This window comes from Poeciliopsis prolifica, unplaced genomic scaffold, assembly GCF_027474105.1.
Source record: "Poeciliopsis prolifica strain line A6 unplaced genomic scaffold, Auburn_PproV2 SCAFFOLD005, whole genome shotgun sequence".
NCBI lineage: Eukaryota > Metazoa > Chordata > Actinopteri > Cyprinodontiformes > Poeciliidae > Poeciliopsis > Poeciliopsis prolifica.
This window is the reverse complement of record NW_026562380.1, coordinates 2,982,815-3,003,604: the sequence shown is the minus strand read 5'-3', so window position 1 is coordinate 3,003,604 and position 20,790 is coordinate 2,982,815. Positions and strand designations below refer to the sequence as shown.

Sequence of the window (20,790 nt, the reverse complement as noted above, 5' to 3'; positions counted from 1 at the left end):
TTACCTGGCCATCTAATGTTGCCAAATTTAATGGTGAAAAAGGGTTAAAAAAAAAAAAAAAGCAATAATGTTCCAGAATATAAACATCAAGTTTTCCCTTTCAGTCATGGATTGACACAATTAGGCGTTACACATATCTAAAGGAAACCTGGATGAAATAATATTTTAAATTACTTGTTAATGTTATGAGACAGAGTTATTGGATAACTTCTTGTTGTAAGATGTTTGATTAAAATGATGATTTCTTGTTGTCAAACAGGAAACAAATTAATCCCATAACTATCGGAAGGACACCTGCGTGTGAAAATTATGCTCATATTGAAATGAAACAGTACAAGAATCTTCAGGAAGTGTTGATGAACCTTAATTTTGTCATCATACACTTTGGTCATTGTAGTTCACCGTTTTGTTCTGCTTCTTCTAATACAGATACCCTGCACAAAGTGACATTACTTACTGATATTAATCATTGGTTAGTATTATACTTTACAGGCATCCTTGGAGGATTGTGCCACTGCCTTTCACTGAAAACAAATTACCCCGAGTTGATCTTTGACTTCAGAGGCTCTACGTCCCACAAGGATCTCTAGCCACTGGTTACTGTGGAAACGTCCATAGAAAAATACAGCGAGATAGCCATGTATGAAGGATGAGCTGAGTTAATCAAGTTATGATGTGCTCCACCATCATGTGGGAATCTAATACCATACATTTATCTTGATGTAAAGTGCAGAGATTTCCAATAACAGAATATGTCCCAGCTATGTATAATGTAGCTCATATCCTTTTTGTGTAAGACTATCAGACCATCACCAGAGAATATCTGGGTCTCCTTTAGACTGGAGTTTGAGCTTCACAGGGCAACAGATCAATATGCCTCACTGAAATGAAGAATGGAAACAAACGGGTTGAGCGTACACGTCTGGGAATGAATGAATGATGTCCAGCCTGGTGTTTTCTGCTTTCCTTCATCTTGTCCTTCTGAGCCTTGGTGGATTGTGAGGAGTTTTGCATGCTATTCTACTCCGTTCCTCCCGGCTTTAATTCAATAGGTCTGATACCTGAGAACTGGACCAGGGCTGTGTTGTTAGCCCGAAAGCCTGGCTTCTGGGTCAAGGCCAGATGGAAAGGTTTATCAAGCCGTTAATGGGCGCCTGGGATGGTAGGTTTGGAGGGCAGGAATTGTGTATAGATATAACCGTTTTAAAAGCGTAACTCAATACATTGTTGTTTGCCATTTATGCATAATTCATCACATAATTTTCTGCTGGAAAATACCTTCTTTGGGCTTGCAGATGGTGGTGTAAAATAACCAGGAAAAGAATGACTTACTGCAGCTTCCTAAAGCCTCTGAAGCCGGTGAAAAATCATTAAATCACCATGTCTGGAGGGAGCGGTCATCACTGATGTGAGGGGAAGCAGAGCACCTCTTTGTGTTACTGATACATGGGCGGGGGGAGGCAGTTACTGATGACGTCTAACGGTCAGGGTTACCTTTTAGACCTCGTATAGGCTGATTTATTGGACGTATTTTCTTTGAAGTTGGCTAGAGATGAATTTCAGGCAGTGGGACATGTTTTTCTTTTCATGGATGGTTAAAAAAAATGGATATTAAAAATGAGAATTTATAACTAATAAATGATGTGTTACATACAATATATGCATTTATTTTTGTCATGGATGAACACTTTTTTTGTTGCAACGTTTCCAACAGCTTTTCTGCCATTTTTATTTGTATAGCCACTAAGGAACCAATCTCATTTATTTCTTACTTGGTTAAATAAGTAAAACTTTATTTATACAGCACTTTTCAAAATAAAAATTACAAAGTGCTTCAACAAACAAATAACATTGGCTCCCTCACAAAGACATGAATGATTAAAATCAGAGAAGTCTTTATGGTTGTGAGCTTTCTCAGTGCATCTCATCATTGCATCTAATCTTTCCAGAATTGGAAATAGTCACAGCATTCAATTTGGCTAAAATTTGATATTGTTTCAAATATAAAATTAGGAACACCGCAACTGTTTTTTTTTTCTCTTTAATGTTTTACACATAAATTAGAGATTAGCACAGACAGCTGTAAATTTGTATATGTATATAGATCCTTACATTATCTGCACCAGTAGGAAATTCATATGGTGATCCCAGGCTGATTTCTGTCTTATATCGCTTAGAAACCACAATAACAAGTCATTTTTATAAAAAAAAATATTCAGCCTAACACAAGGGGATCCAGAAAACTTCATCTTGCTTAAATTGACAGATCACGAAAAGCTTTGTTTTGTTTCATCCTGTATAGACCCTCCTCCTCAAGCAGGGAATGCTGGCAGACCCCAAAACCCCTCCTGCTGTTGGCCTTTTTTTTTTTTACCTAATCCTCTTATAAATAGGCCACTGTGTGTATTTTACAGGCAATAAAGCAATGTGTGCTTGGCGTGTCAGTAAGGCTTAGGGGATAAATAGAGGGGCAAAGGGTCTCGCCTGGTGGCAATGATCTTGCTCCTTAAGATTCTTGGAAAATGAAAATCTTTGTTTTCCAGTTTTGAGTATACATGGATGTTCCCTCTGTTTGGTGCAAAATGGTCAGAATATTATAAAAAAGGGGGGAAAAAATGTGGAGTCAGATCGTGAACACAAAAGGAAAATAGATTTCTCTTTCTCTGCTTACAGAGGCTTTCAGAAACCTTTTCAAAGATTGTTCCTTTGAGGCAGTGAGAACGCGGTAGAGGAAGATTTGTTGACCTTAACTACTCTTTCCCAGATGAAAGCATTACCCAGAAGCCCTCTGGCTTGGCCCACGAGACCACCAGGGCTGCTGGAAGGTTTTCACTGCCAGCGCCCATGAACCAAATCCATTAAAGCCATACAGTTTGGGGGATGAAGGGGGGGAAATATGAAGGATGAATAGGTGGAGTCATGTTTACTCTTGGATTGATTTATCTATCCCAGCTTTCACTTCAGCTTCATAGGGGATCACTTGCCAGGAGGCATCACATGGTTATAGAAGCAATACATTAAACAAAAGTGCATTTAAGAAAATACCTCACAACAATGGACAGGGTTATGCTACCCTGAGGCTAAACTCTGTGAAACATAAAAAAACAGAAGATGCTGCAGACAGAAAGCCTCTGCTGTTTGTCTCAGAGTCAGTGTTGACCCTGTGGCTAACATTTCTGTTTTCTTTCCTTCTCTCCGCATGTTTGCTTCGATGTGGTTGATGCATTGATTTCCATCTTAGGTAAGCCTAAAAATGTATCCATGCCTTGTTTTCCCCTCCAACCCTAAGTGTCAACTAAATCTGTCAGTGTTGCCTGAATGGACGTGAATAGAAATGCTACAGTGATTCTTGTTTTGACTTGCTTAGTATTGTTAAAGATTAAGAAAACTTCTCAGCTCAGCTTTGACTTTTTTTGGAATCTGTCACTGAGCTTGTTGACAGAGTAGCATGGTACAATATTAGACTACCGTAACAGAAGTACAATCTTTTTGAAACCATCAAAACTTGAGTTTTGGGTTTAGAAAATATAAACCAATATACAAAAATGACAATTTAAAGGAAAAACAATAGGGTCTAGGGTTTCTTCCAGAAAACTATCTAAACCTGATGGTAGGCTGCTGGATGACCGTCATTTTTTGTTTTAGTTTAAAATGTTTAAAGTTGGCTGGAAATTTGAAAATATCACTTGATCAATCTCTTTAAAGATTAATACCTGAACCAACTATAGAGTCTTAAAAAAGGGCAAACATTAAAACATTTAAAAATAAATAAATAACGCTTAGCCTGATAGGGGCACAAGCAAAGCCTGGCTTATAATCTACATATGGAAATTGAATAACTTTTTTTATTCAAGACTTTGTTCATAACTTATTGTCTTCACAATAAATATAAGAATTTTTCAAGATGGGTTGCATATTTCAGACCCGGTTTCTGCAGTTCCACTGTCCTCCAACGTTTGGATGCATCCCTGTCCCAAAACACCTGAATCAAATGAACGTTCAATGACCAGGTCTTTATAAAACTTCCTGACTAGTCAGGGAAGTAATTCAGGCTTTTGATTATAGTGTGTTGAACAACTTGCAGAACAACGGCACTCAAGAGCTGGAGTTGAAGACTTCTGATATAGACAAATAATGCAAAAAAAATTTCCTTCATTCATTGATTATTTTGTTCATCCACAATCAGCCTGTTAATTTTTATATCAGTTTCATCAAGCAATTTGTTCTATTAGTTAATGATTAGTTTCATCCATAGTCCTTGCAGCCAGAGATTCCTCTGTTTTTGGCTCAATGTTGGAGTTTGTCATCTATAGTTCCATCAATCCTTCAGCCAGTCGATCAATTGATTCATTTGTCAGCACATCATAACTTGTCTGTCTGTTCATAAATCAATCAATAAGTCCAAGGATTGTCCATCCACCTATCAAATGATCCATCAGTCCATCCATCAGTGTGTCACTTTATCCATCAGTCACTCTATCAGTCTGTCAGTACGTTTGTAATCAATGAAGGGACTGAAGTACAAAGCGATGGTTGGTTCTTTTATAAGTTTCTGCAGGATTCTTGCATCCATCTGTCCTGTCCTTCTGTCAGCCTCACCACTTCAAAAACATTGAACGCATATATTTTCCTTTTACAGAATGAGCCAGAGATGAGGTTTTTAACTGCTAGTTTCGTCCTTTTAAAGTATGAAATGTTGAACTGGAAAAACTTGCAAGAACCATGACCTCTACAGGTGTTTAGGTTACGAAAATACTTAAATGGCTATTAAGTTGACTGGGCGGTTTGCCAGTGCAGCCTAGAACTGACAAAAGCTCACAATGTTTTTCTGTAAAAAGAACTCAAAAGTGGCTAAAGGGCTAAGAAAAACAAAAATATCAGCAGGGCACTGATGTGGAAATGATGGTAGGATAGCAGCTTACCCGTGGTCTTCCAGACTGGCAGGGGATCGCAGGCAGGAAGCGGCATTGTCCAATCGTGCTTAAAGACGAGACGGGCTCTGACAGAGAGACGGGCAGGGCTCCGGCTTCACACGCAGGTAATTGGCTGTTGGCATAGGAGACACCACAGCATGAAACCAGATTCTTTATCCCAGACACACAAACTCTCCTTCCCTTCCTCTTCCTCTTTTCCTCCCCTCCTCACCTTTTGAGGGAAGTTCTTAAAACAACAGCTGCAGCTCCGCACCCAGTTAGCATTCACGAACGGCCAAGCAGGCCAATTAGGGGCCTTAAAGTGTATAATTGCATGGCTGGGATTGTGAGGGTGTGTGTGAAGGTGTCATTTCGTTAAGTCTCAGGGGGTCGCGCCACCTCCCGCAGTGAGGTGTCTGCTCAGAGTGTGAGTGGCAGGGCACTCGGGGGGAGGTCATTGTGCCGGTCAGGCCTCACTGCTTTTCAATGCTGTTTACACTGAAGACTAGAGGAGACACGTCTGTTATCTTTGTGTGTACTGAAGACTGAACAACTCATCACAACGTCATTGTGTGAAGGATGGGAAAAATATTTGCAAATGTTAGTCCTCAAAGGGAATTTTAGTCCTGAATAAAGTGTATCGCCTCTCTTTTTAAACCCGACTCTTTTATGCTATTTTGAAAACCTTCAATTTAGACTTCGTATATTTCCAGTAGAAAGTAATTCTATCTGTGAGTATATTTGCTTGCAAAGGTCACACCACAACTTTTTCAAGTGGGTTTAAGGAGAAACCTCCATTTTGAGGGATTGGACAACTCCTCCTCTTCTCACTCTTTTTGCATTGGGAAAACCCAAATCCTGGTGTCTGAATGCACAAGATGTAGAGATAAGATCACAAAGACAGGTGTGAACAAGTGACCTTGCGGTTAGATATGTTTGCACATCTTACCTTCTATTTCTGGGTAAAAGCCAGATCAATTTTCTAAACAACATAGTAGAAACATCAGCTTTGCATGATCTTCACTGGTATCATTGTCTCCCGCTGTTTGTTTTTCTTTGCAGCCAACGATATTTGGTCCAAACCTTAGTTAATGTACCACACCCTCAAAACAAGCATAGCAAGGTCAGATGTATTATAATGTATCAAGAACGTGACTTATAAAACATGCATAGCTTTATTTTTTATTTCTTTTAGTAAATGTGTATCCAACTCAACAAAAACACCTATAATCTTCAGTAAGCTCTCTGATTACTGATATTTTCATGTGGAGAAGTTTGCATATGTTCATGCTAATGCTAGTATGTTAGCTCTGTTTTGATATGAGTTGTTGAAGATGAGAGACAGAATAATTCTGGCTAAAATTACGGAATTTTTAAACAATGTCTCCCACCTGCTTACCTGGCGTAAGTATAAAAATTGCATTTTAGTTTTTTTAAATCTCCTATAACTTTACCACAGCCATCACATTGTTAAAATTTCTTCACAGTTAAACCAAATAACGGTAATATTGCTGTATTTCTTTGTTGAAAATAAAAGAAAGTCACTGTATGATCTAGTTAGTAGTATTCAGGTGAGTCATGTTTAACATTATTGATGTTACCTAATAAGTCTAACCTTTCCCACTGGCAAGTTGACCTTTACATATGCAACATATAATGGCATAGTGATGTAAATTACATTTAAATGTCCCTTTGCTACAGACAAACAAAGGACTATTCTGCTCAAACCACTGATAACCTGGTAGATTCTTGCAGTTTGCATCAAAAGTCTTTGCAACTTTAGATTTTGGTGTAAAAAAGATACACATGGAAATGGGGTTTACACTTGCTTTGTAGAATAACTTACTTGACCCCTGGAGATTGGAGCAGGCGGGAGGTTTGGGTTGGCTGCTCAGGATCACTGCTGGGCTGGCGGTTGTGTCTAACTCCATAAACCAGATCAGTCACTGGAACAGAGCCATGAGCAGAAAATTGAACCTTTCTAGCAGAGAAATGTTGCTTATTTGATCTCCTGGATATATTCCACATCATTCCTAAACAGAGCCAGCATTACAGTCCCACTTGACTCTTAGAATAGAAAGCTGAAATGCAAATATAGTGGAATATTGGCATATATCTAACCTGATCTGTTTTTCAGTCTTTCTGCATTTTGCTTTTCCCCTCTACTTATTTTTCTCGCTCCCTCTTTTTTTTTTTTTTTTTTTTTTTTTGTCCTTTTCAAAAATCTTTCCAAAGCTTGTATAAATAAAATTATCTGGATAAAATTAATCTTTTAAGCAGAACTGAAGTCGCACTTATCTCTAAAGAACCTTCCAGATTTTGCCTCTCGATTCTTCAGTCAGCCGTTACAGCACCTGAACAGGTTTCATTTCTTATCACCCATCCTTTGAACAACATATGTAAACAACGTGTAATTGGGTTTTGGTGGATTTAGCACTGGGCTGTTGGCGTGCATACTGTGTGAAAACATTTTCTGAGTGCAGAGGTGTGAAAGTTGAGCTGGTGTTGCTAGATTGTTCTTGAAAAACAGCATAATTATCTGAATTGCATTCAGATCAACCTGAGTGGGAGAAAATATGTCGAGTGGCTTGTTGCCAAGTAACACAGCAAGTATCAGTGTTATTGTCCATAATAATACTCGCTTGGATAATATGAATGAAGTTACCATTTAGTGTTACATTTTAAATGCACAATAAAGACTTTGTTTTTTCCCTGAAATTGTCAGCTGATTAGTTTAATATGCATGAGAACAGGTCGTCTGATTCCTCTTTATTCTTTTCTCTTCACTTAAACCATTTTTATGTTAATAAAAACTCTCAGATGGCTTTCAAAGCAAAACGCGAGCCTCACCAGGGGGTTCGCCACACCCTCCCCCTTCTCTCTGTTATTCAAATAATCGTAGGGAGTGCAAATGTCATTGGCTCCCCTGAGCACTTTGAAAAAGGTGGCACCTTTCCTTCACTGTGCTTTGGATATATTTTACTGTATGATAAATTCAGACTTTTACCTTTTACCTTGCTCTTTTTTTCTTTCTTATGCAGCTTTAGAATCATCTTCAAATATCTTATCCATGTCTAAACTGACATGTTTCATTTAGTTGAAGCTATTTAGGTTTTCTGTTTATTAATTAATGCCGTTGAAGCCCAGAAGTACAATGCAGTTTTGTAAAACCACAAACTTAAAAGCATTTTGTTTAATTTGCATAATTGTGAAGTAGAAAAAAAATTATGCATGGTGTTATTGTATAAAGCAAGTGCTGTTCTAACACATGCATTCATATTATTGGTGAATATTGCCTTCACCAATAAGGCAATATTGGTGAAGTACCAAACTAACAGTTGTCATGTTAACATGTTTTCTACATTGAGCTGTGAATTTCTGTGGCTCCTCAACAGTTACCATAATCATCTCTGGTTAGTGCTCTGCTTGTCTGGATTGTTAGTTCACAGTGTTCCCTCATCTTTATGATGCTGTTTAATCATTAATGCTCCCTAACAAACCTTAAAGTCCTTCAAAGAACAGCTGTATATAGTTTATCCTGCTATTACATGCAAGTTTACATATCTTTACTAATTAAGTGATTTTAAATGAAGGAAGTTTCTGCAATGAATTTCATCCAAAGGTATCAGAGTGAAGATGTGGGGACATGATGCATGTATACCACAGTTTTCAGATTCTTATTTGTAAAAAAAAAAAAAAAAAAACATGTAAAGCAATTACGGTTTTTGTTGTGGTGTGAAAAAGAAAAATCTGGGAAATGTTAATGACTGATTTCAAAATACACTGCAGGCTTTAGAAATTCGACCACAAGGTTTGTGTAATAACAAATAAAAAGCTTGCAGGGGGGGAAGTCTTTGTTTATGGCTGCACACAAATGAGCGCGGCAGTACAGTCAGTGCTGATTCATACTGGACTTCATTGAAAACAATAGTTCTGTCAGGAGACTAAAATGCGGTGAAGCCGTTATTATCCTCCTTCCTCCCCCTTCCTTTGTTCCTCTCTGGGTGATGCAAACAGACCACCTGCCAGCTTGCAAACACGATGACACAGCAAGGCTTCTTAATTAAAAGATAACTTGACCTAATTATAGTAATTTGGGCTGCAGCTGCAATTAAAACACTAAGTTGATTCTAGGCATATATTAAGGCTTTAAGTGTAAAAATGTGATGTTTTGGATGTCTGTTTACCTTCAAATGTGTTTACTATTTATTTTTAAGATTTCTTGTTGAATGTTTTTGTTTTTTTTGCTGAAGAATACTGACGAAATAGATGGATTTCCCCCCTTATGCTTCTCAGGCTCTGTCAGTGACAGCAGTTACAGAAAATGTCTGTCTTGAAAGTTTGTGGGCCAATTAAACTGCAGAGCCTACGCTGAGCTGGCCCTCCAGAGGCAGCCAAGCTCTGCTGGGAAACCCACCCCACAGAGCTGACATATCCTGGAAAAAAAGAAAAAAAAAAACTCAATTTGCCAGGTTTGTTTGATTCCCTCCTGCCAGCAAAAACATCTACATGTGTTCATGTGTGGGAGGGAAGGAGGACAGAGGTAGATCCAGAACATTGTGCGTTCTAAATATGGGTCACTTACTTGACTTTCTCTAACTTTGATTATTTTTATTTCTTTTTTAATTTCCTAACCTATAGATGGAACCTCAGGGTGCATTTACCAGAACAAGCAGCACTTTCACTGCTGCCTTGATGAGGACAGTAAAAACGGCTTTTACCGGAGAGATCCATTTATTATCGGCCATTTGCAGATGCACGGATTTAATGTGATGGACGGAGACAAGCGAGACAGAATGAGGTTTAATGGAGTCATAATTGACCCCGGGAGTCCCAGGGATTGACTGGAGGAATCTCTTTTTTAAGAATGGGATTTCTCACTGTTTTTTCTTTTCTTTTCTTCAATCACTCTATATTTTTCTCATTGGATTTAATTTATTATCTCCTGATGTGATGATTAACATATTATGATATGAGTTTCAGAGAACTACTCTGAAACTCGTAATTCATGTTTAATTCAATTTGGTTTATTTATACATCACTAATTTTATCAGATGTCATATCAAGACCGCACGCGAAATGAAAGTGCATTTTTAACTGAATGCAAAAAAATCCAAATTCATTTCAAATCTGGATTGGTACAATACAACCAGATGATATATACTCACCTTCGGATCAACATTAAGTCCATTTTGGTCCAACTTTTAGCAGGTTTTATGACCAAAAAATAGGACCGCTTTAATTGAAGGGAAGTGTGAATATACCCTAAGTCACTGTCAGTAGTTTGTCTATGTTCGATGAGGTCACATATAAGTAGGTTACACAGAGTTGGCTTGGACAGAAACACAGCTACACACTGTGTAGGGAATACTTTCTGTGTGGGGGAGAAGGGAATATCATGTTAATGCCATTAATAGCTTCCTGGCTTTGTTCAGGAAATAAAAACAGAAGCACTGAGTCTGAAAGAACTTGCAGTGCAAAGGAAAAACACAGAGCACACAAAGTTAGTGCCGTTGATAGTTAAGTCAATGACCATGTGGGCCAGAGATACTTTCTTTGTGAAAGTTTTTCTCAGATTGTTATGACTTCTACAGGCTCTCTGCTACATACGACACAAGCCTAAAACCGCAATGATGAAAACATGCATTCAGCCTATGGTTTTTCTTTTAGTCTGAAATTCTCCTCAGCTCACTTTCCTCGTTGTCAGGGTGTTGTTTGCCAGAGAACTGAGTGTCATCACATTCCAGGCTGGCACTAATGGCTGGATATAGCTGACATGCAGGCATTAGCCAGAGCAGCCTGTGGAGAAGAGAATGGCATTGGCAGACGTGGATTCGGTGCCCATCCACAGCCAGAGCTGGCTAGGGAAACACAAATTATTACAACTGATGCGAAACCAGTTCCTGTCACCGTGGAGACGCTTGTGTGCTGTGGCTGCAAATTTGCAGTGGAAATGTTTTTCAATTGTCTTGTTTTATTTCAGATAGTCCGCCATCTACCGTCACATTTTGCCCCGTCGTTCTGTTTTGTCTTGTTTTCTTACATTGCTGTAGAGACTGTGGTAACTGCAGCCAGGTCCGATTTCAAACTCCCATTTTCACAGCAGACTCTTTAATCTGCTTCATCTGAATTGTGTATTTTGTCTGGTTTTCAACAGTCAAGCCTCTGTTTGAGTTGCCCTCCTGTTTTTTATTCATAGTTGTTCAAAAATATCGAGAGTGACCTTCACATGTTTGATGTCTCTGTTTCTTTGTATGCTTCATCTGGCTGAAGGGTAGTTAAAGCGCTCGCTTGTGTAAACAGCTAGCGTCAGACCTCCATGTCTAGTGTGTGGAGTCTTTGTTGTAAAAATCCAAACATGCATAGCAGAAACAGTTTCCCCTGTTCCACATTGCTGCTGTTATTTATTTATTTATTTTTTTTGTCAAAAGTGCTCCCATTATTGGATTAAATCAAATTTTTTCAACTCCAAAGCAATGGGAACAACCCAACCTGCCTTATCTGAGTAACGGCTGATCCCTGTTAATCTGATAATTGCTCCCATATTTTCCCTCATCTTGAAGGAGCACAGCTGCGGGAAGACGGCTGCGGCTCCAGATTGCTCTGAATCATTTACAGGGGGAAAAAATCTTCTGGTGCCTTTCATGGATAAAATCAGATACCTAGACGCTGCGCAAAAAGAGTCTTTGTCGTCATTGTTTGGGTGCTCCAGACAAATTGTTTAACATCTTATCGGCGCTTCTCGCGCTTTCATCTATCCTTTCTTCTCTCCTCCCTGTCAGCTCATGTTCTTTGCTGAGGAGCAGGCATGTCACGCAGAGATGCATTGGACTGCTTGTGTTTCAACAGTCCGCCCTTTATGAGTGGGTGTTGAAAGTGTGAGCGAGCTGGCTGTGCTCAGATGTCTCTGTTTTAGATACAACATGACAGTTATGAAGGCTGGTGAAGAGGGACGGACCGGGGAGCTTGATGAGCGATTTGGTTCATGTGTCCCCTTCAGAGGCTCCATCACATATTGGACAAACATTGAAAAACAACGGTGTGGTGCAAAGAGACAGAAATTAGTACAACAGCTGTGGAGGAAGTTGAGGATAAAACAGAAAAGGTCACTTCACCATTTCAGATATTTAAAACTTAAAAACTAATCAATAATAATGGCTATTTATGAAACCTTTATAATGTGATACATTTTGTGCAGTCCCACTCCTGTCAGTACATTTGTTTTGACCTACGATCAACATTTTTACATTTTCTTTAGATATAAAGCATCTATGTAGCAAAAGACAGCTGAAAACTGACTGAGTCCCTACCTTATTTGTCCATTTGAGAGATTTGAGTCTCATAGTTTGCTCTTTCATAGTATTCACCAAAAAACATAGTTGTTTGTAGAAAAACAAAAAATAACAAGATCCTAAACGTTCATTTAAAAAAAAAAAAGATTTTTGCTGATCTGTAGCTTAGATATTTATTCCTATTAGTTTATGGAGAAAATAGGACATTTAAAACTTTTAGATTAGTGTTGGTAAAGACATTTTCAAATATCTTTGCACATATATATTTTTGTAATCAACTTTTCTGGAGTCGTGCAGGAAATAATGAACACAGTAGTGTTGTGAAGTTCTTTATATCTTTTAGCATCTTGGTCACAATCTTCTTTATCAGGTGAGAGTCTCTGGTGTCATTGCCTTTCATCACACTTACTAAATGTTAATTGCATGTGAAACTGTTAGAAACACAACGATATTGGACTAAGTTAAATAACTATGAACATTATGCTGAAAACACCAGGATGCAAGTTCTTGTTGGTCTACCAGAACTAAGGCTCAGTTTTGGCATGCTTTTAGAAATAATGAAGTGGAAATGACTTAGGATGTGTCGCTCCTTAGAGCATCTTTTGAACAGCAATTGAGGTGGGACTTATCCACCACTTTGATGTTGTGGACCACATCCCAGTGTGCTCAGAGATTTATGACTGATTCAACACACACAGCTACTTGTCATGTTGCACGACTGTTTTCACCATTTCTCCTGTCATGGGAACATATGGAGCAGATTGTTTCAAAGACAGAGGTGTGCTGGCAAGCAGCGGCTTGTCAATGAGGCGTTTTCATAACCGTGAAGCAGAAGTGACATTCTCCCATCAGCTTTCTTACGATAATTAACGTCTGTCATCCAAAAATGATTGAGAAAGGATAAATGAGATGAGATAAATGTGTGTTGAAGAGATGTCAAAATTGGATTTGTGTTAGAAAGTCGGTTTTTGAATGACTACTGCTGCTTTATGGGAGTCTTGATTGTTTAGTCTGGGTTCGCCAGGTGAGTTTGCGTGCCGATTGCCATGCCAGTGTTGCCTAGTAATAAGCTGGTGCGCAAGCCTTTGTCTCGGCTGCGCCGCTGTCGGAGTTGAGATGGAGTGAAAAATGCGAGAACTGATGGTAATCTCTGTGGGGTTTGCTGTAATGAGGCCAGCATTTTCTTTGCATAGTGAGATCCCTCCACACACCAATTACCTGCTACAATGAGAGCAGCGATTGGATTTAGGCAGCATGTATGGATACCGATGTCTGTAGTAAAAGGCCAGACATTCTCCACTGCTTTGAACTTGGTTTTCAATTAGAAACAGTGGAATGAACACAGATGCTTTCTGCTGATGTTCTTCACACAGAATCAGTTCCTACCTGAGGTCATTCTCTCTTTTTGTTTATTTATCTAAAACCACATTAGGTTTCTACCTTTAGACGACAGTCAAATTTAGTTTAAATATTTTACAGCTCTGGATAAATAAGGAAACGCATAACTTAAATAATTGATTCCCAGAGTCCATTTCCTGTTCCATACTCTGAATGTAACATCTGTCTAAACATTTGCACACAACATGCACACTGAAGATCTGCCTGGTCTGCTGTCAGTGTTGTCAGGGTTATCTGCTGTACGTTCAGGCTCTCCATTCCTTTTGTGACACTTGTTTAATGTAATATAAAGATTTTGGAAGGTAAAGAGGTGGTAAAGTTATCTGACCATCTTTCTGTCTGTCTGTCTTTTAATCTATGTACCTGTCCATTTTTTGATCCATCAATCCATCGTTCTGTCCACCTGTCTATTCATCGTTTTGTCTATCGATCCATCCATCCATTGTTTTCACTGTCATCCATCCATCAGTTGTATCTGATTCATCTTTCTTATCTATCTGCTATTCTTCTTTATCTGGCTGTTTTTGATCTTTTTTTATCTCTTTTCATCCATCTCTTTTACTATCCATCTATTTTAATTATGCATCTATAGTTTTCTCTTTTTTCACGTCATTTTCTGTCTATCCATTCATCTTTTTGTTATATCTATCCATTGTTTTCTCTGCCTATCTTTCCATCCATTGTTTGTCTATCCATCCTTCCATCCATAACTGAAAAATATGTTGTGAGAATCGGGTAACCTGAGTCTGGAAAATAATGAAATTTGATTGTGTAAAAGTTTTACTTTGATCTTGTTCGGCTAGAGAAACTTTGTGCTGTGGGATTATCAGAGGCTAAACATTTTTTAAAATAAACCTGCAAGACTTTCAGTTAGATTTTAAACACCATCAGGCAGTGCCGTAAGATCTCATGGACCAGAATAATGATGACACTTGTAATTTAATATTCTTTCAGTCAATCAAAACAAGATTTTAAATTTGAAAGAACTAAACCTCAAAAAGTAACCGGCAGAAATTGAAAGAAACACCTAGATCTTTATTCAAAGTGTTCTTGGTTTAAATTTACTTCTTCCTCTTTATTTTTATTTGAACTAAATGGAGATGAGTTTGAGGCAAACTAAGTTGTCCCTCTTTGTGAAACAGCTTGGCAGAAACATTGTCCCTTGTGTGCTGCTGTCCTGTTTCATGTCTTTTATGTCAAGTTAAATAAAAGACAGCATGACCTCTTTGTATTGGGGCACATTTCTGCTTCATGCACTGCTGCTCTGCTGTTGTGTTTTTATTAGAAATGCAGCCCTTTCAATGACGCATTGAAAAGGATGATCATGCAAACACCAGACACAATACTTATAAAAACTTATAAGATTACACAATCGCAACAGTTTGTCTTGCAACTACTCCTCTGTCATGTTATAGAAATGTAGTTTTTCTGAGACATTTGTCAAACATTCTAGTTTATCATTCTGCCTCACCTGTTTCATGCTCCGATTGTTTTTTCCTGTGCGTTCATTAGACCATAAACGCTTCTGAAAAGATTCTCCATTTAGTCTTAAAGATGGCGGCTCAGTCATACAGGGAAACTGAAGCGCTGCTGACAGGCCATGAAAGCTCTGTCAGTGGGCCTTGGAGCCTACCATGACTTTGCCCTCCTCCTCCATTCTCCAATTTATCTCTGACATCTCAGTCTGCACAGCTGAGGCTGAAGCTATCGGCCTCAATTGAGCTTTTACTTCAGCTTCTAAAAAAAACACACCACCTTGCACTTTGACATCTGGTTGTCAGCAAATGTTAATACGCCAATCATTCAATCCATCACCTTTCATCATTTTGAAATTATTTGCTTTTTAACAGTTTGTCATGTGCCTACTGACAATGCTAGGAAAGAAAATGTAGATAATATAGCACAGCTAAAAAAAAAAGTAAGTTAAAGGCAATATCAATATGTCTGTCATCTGCCTGACTTCAACATGTTATGGCAAAGCAGTAGTAGTGTATGAGAGACTCATATTTTGTGATTCTGAATGCTTTTACTTAACCATTTAGCTTTGGTTTCGTTCATGGTGTTTTTGTTCAGGCTCATTAATTGCTCCCAGATTCACATCATAAAGTTGAGATGTTTGATGCTGCGTGTTGCAGCTCTAACTGGGTTATAGTTATGTACACTTTTTATGGAAGTGGAGAACTTGAGGGAAAAACTGTCATGTTTTCATTAACGGTGGCGCACAAGAGAGAAATGATACTTGTCACTGAATCCACTGTTGGGTTTTGGGGTTGTGTTTTTTTGTGGGGGGTTTTTTTGACATCTTTGCGTGAGATCCTTGAATATTTATCACTGAGGCATTAAGGTAAAAATAACAGCCAAGTGGAACGCCACCAATCACTGTCTCATGCATCACCGGCACTTCTCACTTTCAGCGACTCCGAGGCTCCCCGTTCTGCCAGCTCGTCACTTTAAAATATTTTTAAAGCAGCTGTCCTATGTAGACGCAGCCTGCAGAGGAGCTCCTAAACCATGCAGTTGGGGTTATTTGAGCTCTCACAGTGGGTGTTCCTGGTGCCAAGTGTTGCTGTTTGTGTCTGTACATGAATGAAAGCCTTCACCCATTGACCTCCAGGAGAGCCAGCCCTCTGTGTCACCGCTGTTCATCGTCACCAGGCGGAGGCATGTTTAAAGAGCGCTTCAGAGATAACAATGCTGTGTGTGATGGGCTGCTGGAAACGCACAATCATGATAACAGGATTTTCACTGATAACATCTCCTTTTATGCTTCTGACCTGACCAAAATAAAAGACTTTTCCTCTTTCTTTCATCTTGCATGCTTAAAACATCACTTTCTACAACTGGCTTGTTTTTATTTAGACAAAAGGAAGTATTGTTATTGCATGCTCGCATTCTGCTCTTTTCTGAGTGTTGAAGCATCAAGATTCATCGTAATCTCTGCATTTTTGTGATGGCAGACAGAGCTGACAAAGGGAGGGAAAAGACGTAGGTTGCTGATGAGCTCATTACGATGAGTTCTGGCTGTCAGGGCAACTTAAACGTATCTTCAACCTGACAGCCCAACAGCCACACCGAGCCTAATGGGGTCGACAGTGCAGCAAGCCGAAGAAGAATATCCCTGTGTGCAGATATTCCTGTCTCCATCCTTAACCCCAGTTCTGTCTCATCCAAAGTCTTCCCAGAAACTCTGATCAAAATCCAAACATAGATCGTTTTTCGTCTCTCTGCAGAAACTGTTTCCAGCTGGAGCTTTTTCTTGACAATTGCACAATGATTGTTGTCAGAGCCATGGGCAAATTTATTTGTCTAACAATAGATGTTGCAAAGAAAGTCTGTGTCTAATCATCACATGCCATGAAGATGTTGCTGATTTCCGGCTTCCACCTTTTCCAGTGTTGTGGGTTTTTGCTTTTCAGATGGTTTAAAATGAAATGTAACAAAGAAAAAACAAACTCAAGTGTAATTATTATAGAAAATTAACACAAAAAATTAAACAGGGCAATATTTCAACGTTATTCTTTTAAAAGGTTTTTAAAAAATATTTTTCTTAGTTGAGAGCGCAGCTACTGCATAGCAAGTTTGTTCCAGGTGCCTCTCCCTCCTGTTTGCCCGCTATCTGCGTTTGTTTGTTCTTTATCTTAAACTCTCCCTTTCAACTGGTCTGTCTTTGAAGAGAAGTTCAGATTCCTCAGCTTATCTCCCCTGAAGCGCCGCTCTCTGTAGATGGAGGCATTTTCTTTCCTTCTGCTCTCTGAAGGCTCTATAAAAGAAGAGCGAGACCTAATTCAGCTGTTAATTCAGTCCGACAGATAGAGCTTCGGTGAAGTTTATATGTCTGAGTGGCTTTTTGTAGTAAAGGAGGAAGTCCGGAATGGCTGCTGTGGTTTTGTTCTTTGTTTATATGATGATGTTCATACTGTTAACGCTTTGTTCATGCCTGTTGGTCAGGAATATAGGTCATGCTGCCATCTCTGCTTGAACAGAGAATAAACTTGGCAGGCTTTTTCAAATGTGAGAGCCAAACCCCCCTTCTTCCTCGAAGACTCACTTTCATGTCTGTCATCATGTAACATGTGACACCTTATCCCCCTGTGCTGAGACTTCTTCTGGAAGTCATTATTTCTGTCCTCTAAAATCAACTGGGGGCATCTGAGCTGCTGCATCGCCACCTGAATGCCATGCTGCTTGTGTTGGAAGCAGCGATGTTCTCCCAGGCTGCAGCTGTTGCCACAGCTTCTCCGTCTCTGCACATTTCTCGATGACTTGTTTAGGCTGATGTCGGATCATTAGGCTGTTTTCTCCGGCCCATATGCTGCTTTTCATCCCAGTTTTTTTTACACGGATGGGACAAATCCGCTTCCTCATGGGGAAATTGTTTAGCAGTGAAGAATATGTTCCAATCCTTGGTGCAATAAATCACACGGCGTCTCCGTTTAACATCACAATCCAGATGTTCTAAAGATGATTTATTACTCTTTATATTATATATTTTGCCACAAAGCCCAAACATTTTCAGAAAAAGTAACCAAACAGGCATTAAACCTCATGTTCACTGGTTTCCAGAAGTATTCATACCCCTTGGGCTTTTCCACATTTTGTTGCTTTACTTTGACAAACTTCTATGTATTTTATTGAGATTCCATGTGGTTGAGCAACGCAAAAGAAGGGGACATCGGGTTTTCATTCTCACCCCTTCACTCTGAAACCACTAAATAAAATTAACCTGATCAGTAAGTAGCCCACCTGTAGTTTAATCTCATTAACAACCTCTGGGGTTTTTTGGGGAACATTAGTGAACAAATAGCATTATGAAGACCGAGGAGCACTGACTGAATACAAGTGAAGGTTTCAATATTTATATCCACTTCAAAATTAGCTTCCCGTGTTTTTCTAAAGAAATCCCAATAAAATGCATTCATTTTTGGACTGTAGTGTTAAAAATGGAAAAGGTGAATATTTTTCCAATGTATTTCCATAGAACCACATTGGTTCTATTTCCGTAGATGTATTTTATGCATCTAGTGATATCGTTTGCAGTTTATGCTTATAACAAAGGAAATAAAACCTGTTTTCTTTTTTCCCCCGGTGGCTTTCAGTAGTTTTTAATTTTCTTCTATTATAAGAAAATAAGTCCCTGTGAGGCTGTTACTGTGGTAGTTTTGTGAACAGACATTATTTTCGTGCAGTTGTCAGTGCTATCCTGCAGAAGAGGCGTCGATGCTTCGTTCTTGTCCCTGCAGTCTGAGCCATAGTCCGTTCTATAAAAGATGCCTTGTTTGACCGGGATTTCTCTTCAGCTCTGCCACACCTGTCAGATCCAGCCACCTGCAGCTGAGACAAAGGTGGACTTGAATTAATAAGTGCAGTGGGCTTGGAGTGGTGGGATATAAAGGGTCAAACACCGGCTCATCTTCAACAGCCTCTTTTATGTAGCATTATTAAAAGATTTGCTTCACTCCCTTAAGAGACTCGTAACACCTGAGACACACACACACACACACTTCACCAGGCAGGTGAAGGTATGCTTAATCGACTTTACTGATGGACCGTTCCTTCTGATAACAAGCTTTGACATCTGGTATGATAACATTGTGTTGCGGGAGGCAGGCGACCTGCATGAAGGTGGTTAGCAGTTCCCTGTGGCAGTCGCTCAAACGTGAAGGGACTTCACAGATTAAATGTCATTTTTCTAGCTTAAATCCACAAATACTTGGCAGATTTATAACTGCCAGTTTTATTAGTTCAAGAACTAAATATACCTTAATATGCATTACTATACACAAAAGAAACTGTCTTGCCACAACACAGAAGCCAGTATCCACAGTCTTCCTTATTTCTGCTTGAAAGCAAATTAGCATTAGTGAATAGTGCTCTAAATTGCGTTTTCAAACACCAGGTAATGGCTTCCCAAACTGCTTTTTGCCCCAAAATATCTTAGACATTCTCTAGAAAAAATGTAATTTTCCATGAGAAATTTGGATTTCTTTCCATAGGAAAAATAGGCAGGTGCTCGGCTGGAGACTGTAGTGCCGAAGAGGGGTTTTGGATAAATAGGCGGAGCTTCGTATTAGCAGTCATCAAGGCCCCCTCAAGTGGCTACCATATGAGATTAAAGGATTCATAAACATGCATAAAAAAATTAAAGCAATACTCCAGGTTGTATTTGATTTGGGAATAACATCATGAAATCATATAAACCTGAAAAAAGTTTTTTTTACATAATCTTCTCTAAGATTAGCTTTTTGTTATTTTATGCAAATCAAAAATGCCCCTGGTTCATCTGTTTTCAACAAAGAGAACAAAAATTATCATTTTCTCCATTTAGATGTGGCCAGCAGGAATAAATGAAGCTGAACTTGATCGTGTTTACAGAAACATGATGTAAAAATAAAAGCTTTATGGGTACAAGAAAATATAGGGTGTTTTTTTTTTTTTTTTTTTTTTTCATCTTTTAAAGTAGCCTGATCTGATGCGACGTGCAACAAACTTGCACCGAGCCGTCACTAATGGGGGTGGGGGAAATCTCTAAGCTGGGTCTGATCTTTTAACAGCATAATAATTTACCCTGAGTCATTATTGTCTCAACATCACATTCTTCCACATGGCTAAGTGGTTGCTGTGGCATACTCTTAATGAATGGAAAAAAGCTATAAAATGTTAACAGCAGCCCAGTCGTAATCCTCTTGTCATTTACTTTCCCCCTTTCTCTCACTCTTTCTTTTTTCCAGTTCTGTCCATTCAGGCCGTTTCAATCCAGTTCACCAAGCAGCCCATGTCCCAGGATGCTTTGCATGGCCGCAGCGCCATGATGCGCTGTGAAGTCAGCGATCCGACCAACATCACATACAGCTGGTATCAGGGCAACAACCGCTTGACAGACACAGAGCGGCGCTTTCAAGAAGGGGGGAACCTGAAGTTCACGGCGGTGGATCGGCAGCTGGACGCCGGCAACTTTTCCTGCCAAGTGCAGAACCACGCCACCGGAATGATGCAACTTTCCACTAAGGCCTCCTTTAATATCAAATGTGAGTGTTCACCTTTAACGGCTTATCAACCTCGCTTACAAAAATGACATGTGAAATGTTTTGTGTGAAAATTTACTGACTGATAGAGCTTCATATTGTCTCACAGAGTATTCACATCTTTTTTCCACATTTTGTCAGATCTGTACTCTTAAAGTACAGTAG

The 20,790-nt window shown here is 39.1% G+C and overlaps 1 protein-coding gene across 3 annotated transcripts in view; it reads left to right on the top strand.

The window, feature by feature from the left end:
• The window catches only part of ptk7b (protein tyrosine kinase 7b), a 72,885-nt gene that overhangs the window by 22,156 nt on the left and 29,939 nt on the right, over positions 1 to 20,790 (top strand). For all 3 annotated transcript variants that reach the window (XM_055029639.1, XM_055029638.1, XM_055029637.1), the window contains one exon: positions 20,332 to 20,628. In XM_055029639.1, coding sequence (XP_054885614.1) covers positions 20,332 to 20,628 — 297 coding nt within the window. The remainder of the gene's footprint in view (positions 1 to 20,331; positions 20,629 to 20,790) is intronic.